We start from the raw sequence: 6,532 nt of genomic DNA on the forward strand, positions 1-6,532 counted from the left end.
GCCAAAAAGTTTTCTAGTCCAAGAAAAAGAAATTAGAAGGTGGCAAGAGCATAGAAGCAGGAAGTATGAATAGGAGACATTAATTTCTAGGAGACAGGAAGGGAAGAAGAATACAATAATCTCAAGCTACTTTTACCACTCCAAATCTTCTAGAGCCTTAGAAGCTGAACACTAGGAAAAGTCCACCATTCCCAGGCTTTGGTGGGATACTTTATAAAGTTCTGCCAGCATGGGTCAGTGACTTTATCAAGTCACAATAAAAAAGACAAAATAGAGAGCACATCTCCAAAAAACCATCTTTCCCAAGCATTAAGGGCTCTGAGTAGTGGTCAAATAGTATTGATTCTCACTAGGAGGTTGCTATTAGAATGGTTCTTAGAAAACCAGTAGCTCACAAGTGGGGGAGAGAATAAAAGTAGCAATGCTTAGGGCAAGAGATAGGACCTATAGATTTAAGATCATTTACATCTTTCACATTGATATTTTTAACCTTTCTCCAATTACATGGGCAACCTGAGCTAGCTGTTCTTTGGTTATTATCTACACGTGCAGGACTGGGCAATCATATCCTCAAACTCCTTGTAAAGAATATTCCCATTTTCCTCAATCAGAAGGATGCTAATAGGAACATACTTATAAGGGACACAGGAGGGCTGAGGGACATTCTTGTCCACTAGCTCATTGACAAGGTTCTGAATGATGGCATGATTGGGGGAATTGAGACCATAGCGTAGCACCCGAGGACAGGATCCCTTACAGTAGTTTGGGGTATAGTGACGAGGGGCAATGATCCAGTGATCCCAGCCCAGTTGCTGGAAGCTGACTTTGAAGGGATGAAGGGAACACTGATTATTTGCAGATCCATAATGTTCCTGGGAAGAGCCAGAAACCTCAGACACGATGTTGCCTGCTTGCCGGGCCCTCCGCAAAAGAAGAGATTCCACTTCTATAAATTTCTCTAGCCCACTGGGATGAAGTTTAGCCTTCTGAACACTTTTATGAGTGTCATTGAAATACAGTAGCACAAAGGCAATATCCAAAGATGAAGTGCCATGCCACCGGAGCCCAGGAACCTTGCTACCTTTTTGCTGCTGACACATGAAGCGGAGTCTTAGGACCCTGTGACCCTTGTGATTCCAGAGTCTCTGCTGAATGTGTTGTGTGATATCCATCTCTGTCCAGGCTTTAGACATCAGAGAAGGCTTTGAGGAATTTCTTCCTGATGGAAAATGGTTGGTTGGGCTTTGTGGGGCCCAGGGCTCCACATGGCAAGAGAAATGGAAGTGAGCTAGGTGGAGTTGATGACGATAAACCACAGTGGCTCTGACTAGTTGGTACACTACCCGGTTTGGTCTAAGAGGAAAGTCCAGGGTCTGCATATGCCAGGGACCTGCACACATAAGACAGAACACGGTCAGGCGATTAGTGTCTTACCTGAATATTGAGCCAGAAAATCCTTTACAAAACTCTTCAAGATAAACAGTTGTAATTAGCCCTGAAATTGACTCAAGATAATATCTATTAATTGAACATTTAGTAATGTACAAGAAGCTTTATATGTATAAACTCTTGAATCCTCAAAAGTCTAAGATACTTATTCCCATTTTACAGATAAGGAAATCGAGGCTCACAGAAGCTCTGTCAAAGGACACACACCCAAGGGCTGTTTATCTTAGTGCTTATAGCACTTTTGCCTAGCATATGTATGGCCCTGGGTTCAATCCCCAACACCATAAAAACCAAAACCATAAAGGGCACATAGTCAGTATGTGGTAAAGTTAATAATTGAATTCAAGTCTGTTTTCATTAAGAAATGAAATTATACCAGTAGAGAAGAGGAAGGATGTCAGGGGGAGAGGTGGTAAGGGAAAAGGGAAATACTATAGAACAAAATTGATCAAATTATATTATGTACATGTACAACTATGTCATGATGAATCTGTATAATTAAAATGTGTCAATAAAAATTGAAAAAGAAAACACTAAAAAGAATTTTATCTCACTTTTAGATTATAGTTCTAGACTCAGGGAAAAACAGTTTGGGAGATTAGTTTTATCAATTGACTACTAAAGGTGACTAAAAGAAATGTTGAAACATACTTTGATTAAGAGTCCTTAATTCACATCACTATGTAGATATTGGGGCAACAGTTCAATATTGGGTGCTATACCCATCATTGTTTTAGACACAGGACCAAGGCACCACAAAATTATATCCAGCACTAATAGGGACAGCTATTTTTGCCATTTGTCTTCCACCAACTTCAAGGATTGCTTCTCGAGTATCCTTTGGCCATTTCTCTAACTCCCCATCTCTCCCTTTTCCATTCCTTTCTAGAAATGGCTCTCCATTTGTCCCATTCATTTTACCACCACTTGCCTAAATACCATCTCGACAAGGCCTTGACCACAAATATTTTGTTTGCTGGCAAGTCTACTAAAAACTACATGCCCCTTAGAAATTAAGAGCTTTAATCCAAACTATAGTGCTGACACCCAGTGGCCAAAGGGTTGGAAGGCTGGGCCTGCAGAGTTCCCAACTTGTGCTCCCCCTCCTGGTAAAGCTCAAGAACAAAGACTACAAAAGCCAGTCATCTCATGGAAAGGCCTTCTCATTTACAAACATCTTAGTATTTCCATGTTAATTTATATATTATTCATCTAACCTTCCTTCTCCACTGAATCCACAAGCCTTTGATTGTAATAGTACTGGGGATTTCAACATAACACTTTAATGTTTTGGTGTTCCAGAACATTTTTAAAAGTTTGTATTCTAACTCATGCTTAACACACCCTTAGGATTGGGGCACTAGCCATCATTCATATGAGGCCCAAGCCAGGCCCATATTTGCTTTCTTAAGTTATTCCACACTCCCATCTTACAATAATCTTTCCAAGAGGCCCACCCATACACCTGCTCCACCCTGCCTGCAAAGGAACCCAACCCAAACCTCTAGCAGGCTGTCTATGAGGAACTGCCCTTTCCTTTCAGACCTTGACATCACATGTTTCCTGAAACAGGGTGGGGTTGCTGAGGCTCAGAGCCAGGAAGGGTCTGCTCAGAACTCGTCAGAAAAAGGGATGACTCACACATCCTGTGGAACTGAACCTGTCATCTACTTCTGGATCCTTTCCAGAGTCCCTAAGATACCAGTATGCTCCAGAGTCAGTCCAGGATATGTGCCTAATTGTAGATATCCTCCTTTTCAGTCTCATATCTGTACAGACTTGATTTGGTCTGTTTTGTGCTGCAGTCAGGATGGAATCTGGGGTCCTTAGGGCCTCCAAGACCCCACTTCCCACCAACCTCATATCCTGCCATACTCTACAATGCTCAAGACTCCAGCCAGTGTGATCTTCCTTCCACCCTCTAGGCCTTTGCACATGTTGTTCCTTAAACCTAAATCAGGTGTCTCTCCACTCTTCTCATGCCTCCCTTAATAGGCCTCTGATCAAATTTACCTCTTCAAAGATACCTTTCCTGATAACCCCATGGAAAGAGATGACTTCATTGCTATCCTCAGTCATAACAATCTATTTCATCCTTTGATAGCATTTGCCACAATTTGCAATTTAACTGTTTGCATATTTATCTCCCCACTAGAACATGTACTCCAAGTAAGTAGTTTTGCCTGTCTTAATCACACTTGCATGCTTAAATCTCAGTAGGTGCTGAATAAATATTTGTTGAATCAATCTCCACCCACACCAAGTCATTTCTCTTTCCTAAATCAGAAGGCACTTCTCTGCCAATGTAATCGTCTCCTTACTCCTCCTTTCCCAAGTTCCAGCTCGAATACTACCTTCTTAGTGAGGCCTTCCAACATTCTCCCTTTCCCTGCTCCCAACAGTGAGCCAATTCTCTGGAGTCCTGGAGTACCAATTACTTATCCTCTTCTAAGTACTTGTAACATTATGTGATTATTTATCTACCATCCTATTATACTAGAAGCTCCTAGAAATCAGGAAGTAGTTATTTGCCCATATATACTCACAGATATAGTGCCTGGAGCTCAATTAAAATCTGTTGGGAATTCAGCACAGTATAGTGATTAAAAGCACATGCTCTGAGCCTGAGTGCCCAGGTTTGACTCCTGACTAACAAGTACTAGCTGTTTAACATTGGTGAAGTTACTCTGAGTCTCAGTTTCTTCATCTACAAAATGTTTATATTAATAAGTACCAACCTCATTCAGTAATGGCAAGGATTAAGGGTGATAATTTTGTAAAGCATCTTGTGCAATGCCTGACGCACAATAAGCCCACAATAAGTAATAGCTAGGAGAGTACTGGTCATTTTACTTGGAAGGGGAGTGTGAATCCTTTCTGTTCTCAGACTAGTGAAAGCCCCAGATTGATCATCAGGTTCTCAAGAGTTCCTTCAAGTTGATGGCTGTCTACACTCCCTTGGGAACCCTGCACACCTGCTACTGTCCTAGAAGAGTGTCCAATGCAGATGTTCAAAGCAGAACTGAGCATGATGGGGACAAAGAATATCTCAAAGCACACTTGGTACCAAAATCTCAAAGTAGTGGCATGGCCCAAATACAAAAACTTCTTGGCATGTTGGGATACAACATTTCAAGTTTGAGAAGTTAGATTTTAGAATCAGACGAACTCAAATCCCATCTCTGTCACCCACTGTGTGACAGTTGATAGTTGCTTTATGTCTCCCTGCCTTACTTTTCTTGTCTAAAATTGCCAATTGCCCCATAACTACAAGTGGTAGTAGTTGTAATTGGTTAAGTATTGTAACAAATGCTCACACATCCTGAGAGGTTAGCTTTTCTCATCCTTCCCGAGGCCTTACAAGTTTCCCCAACACAGCATCTTATACTATTTGTCTTCTAAGAGCAAACATCACAAACAACTCTCCACAAAAATGCAGTTGGGTATTTCTCAATTACAGTTCTAAGAGATATAACAAGCAATAAGATTTTTATGAAAGAAAGTGGCTAACACATTACTCAGTTGTCCTGGGGACTGACTGGAAAAGATTTTTCAGTAGGCCCCAAGCTAATCTGTTCTTAGCTGGGTCCCTAAAGGAAAATAGGCGTGGAGCCAACTTTCCCGAGCTTGTCATTCTTTGAAAACCAGGGCATGGTCATACATATCTATAATACCAGTGACTCAGGAGGCAGAGGCAGGAGGATCACAGTTCCAGGACAGCCTTAGCAACTCAGCAAGGCCCTAAGAAAAATGAGTGAAACCCTGTCTCAAAATTTTAAAAATTAGGTAAAGAGGCACACGCCTATAATCACAGTGGCTCTGGAGGCTGGGACTGGAAGACTGAGTCCAAAGCCAGTCTCAGCAACCTAGCTAGGCTTTAAGTCACTCATTGAGACCCTGTCTCTAAATAAAATATTAAGAAGGGCTGGGGATGTGGTTCAGTGGTTAAGCCCCCATGGGTTCAATCCCATGTACCAAAAATAAAATTAAAGGGCTGGGAAGTGTGATTTTGTTGTAGAGTACTCTTGGGTTCAATCTCCAGCACAAAAAAAAAAAAGAAAAGAAAAAGAAATGAAATGAAATGAAACCATGCCTGAGAAACAATCCATACACCAGGCAATGAGGCCTGATGGTAAGTAAACCCACAGATTCCTTGTTTTCTACACTCTTCACTTCTCCCTACTCTAGGGTAGAATGGGGGCACAAGAACTCACCTCTGATAGTCCTTGCTATATTGGCCGAAGGTCTCACCAGCCTTACCATGGTGGCCCCAATAGTGCGGTTCTCCCTGGGATGTCCATGGGGGTCAGCTGAACGCTGGTACAACTCCAGCATGTACCGCAGGGGATGCCCTTGGAGCTGTGGCTTCTTCTGCTGCTTGCCAGGGGCTTCTTCCATCAGCTCCTGAATCAGTGGCAAGGTAGGGGATTCAGCCAGGAGGGTGTCAGAGGGCTGCTCTACCTTTGCCATTTGGACCCCATGTTGCATTAAAAGCAGTCCCCAAACAAGTATTCTAAGAATGCTAAGGAGGACCATCTTGAAAGGCTTGGTGTTCAGCCAAGAGTTCTGACCCAAGCCTAAATGATGTCACTCTGATCCCTTCATTTCATGCAGGTTCCAGGAACAAGGATGGGAAAAGAAATAAAAGAAAGGCAGGCCCTATATTGCTTCCTGTGGGGCGACCTCCTAGGTCAAAGCAGGTCTCCTAACTTGACCTCTCAGCATCAAAACAAATAGAAAGAGGAGGTGGGAAAAGGCCACATGACCTTCCCGCTCTCTTCTTCAGGAGGCCGAAGTAAACTAGAAGGACCACATTCCTCACTGCATCCAAAATGAAGAAAGAAAGCAGTAGCCTGCGCTTCCTCACCACTTTAAAGGCCATCACTTAATCAGACCTTAAAGGGCCAGAGTCCTCCTGCTTCCATCTCTCTCCCATGCCTCTAAATGCAGTGTTTTCCAAATATGACCTGCTACTGACTCACAGTGAAACAATCTGAGATGATTGTTAAGAATGCAGACTCCTGGGTCCAGACTCAAACTTGGACACTCTAGGGGTTGTAGGGTCTTTGTGAGTTTTCCTGAG

The 6,532-nt window shown here is 42.6% G+C and overlaps 1 protein-coding gene across 1 annotated transcript; it reads right to left on the reverse strand.

Moving 5' to 3' along the window:
- Positions 1 to 536: 536 nt before the first annotated feature.
- Bmp15 (bone morphogenetic protein 15) lies at positions 537 to 5,985 on the reverse strand. Its single transcript, XM_047538069.1, has 2 exons — positions 5,664 to 5,985; positions 537 to 1,390 (listed from the first exon to the last, which is right to left on the reverse strand). Exons 1-2 carry the CDS (start codon positions 5,983 to 5,985, stop codon positions 537 to 539), a joined length of 1,176 nt encoding a protein of 391 aa, XP_047394025.1.
- Between the last annotated feature and the right edge of the window lie 547 nt (positions 5,986 to 6,532).

The sequence above is a fragment of the Sciurus carolinensis genome, unplaced genomic scaffold (genome assembly GCF_902686445.1).
Source record: "Sciurus carolinensis unplaced genomic scaffold, mSciCar1.2, whole genome shotgun sequence".
NCBI classification, from domain to species: domain Eukaryota; kingdom Metazoa; phylum Chordata; class Mammalia; order Rodentia; family Sciuridae; genus Sciurus; species Sciurus carolinensis.

What these genes read in the sequence shown, in the direction of transcription:
- Bmp15 (XM_047538069.1), bottom strand. Translation starts at nt 5,985, where the DNA reads ATGGTCCTCCTTAGCATTCTTAGAATACTTGTTTGGGGACTGCTTTTA. An exon ending in TATAGCAAGGACTATCAGAG is followed by an intron (nt 1,391 to 5,663) that starts GTGAGTTCTTGT and finishes TTATGTGTGCAG; the next exon opens with GTCCCTGGCATATGCAGACC.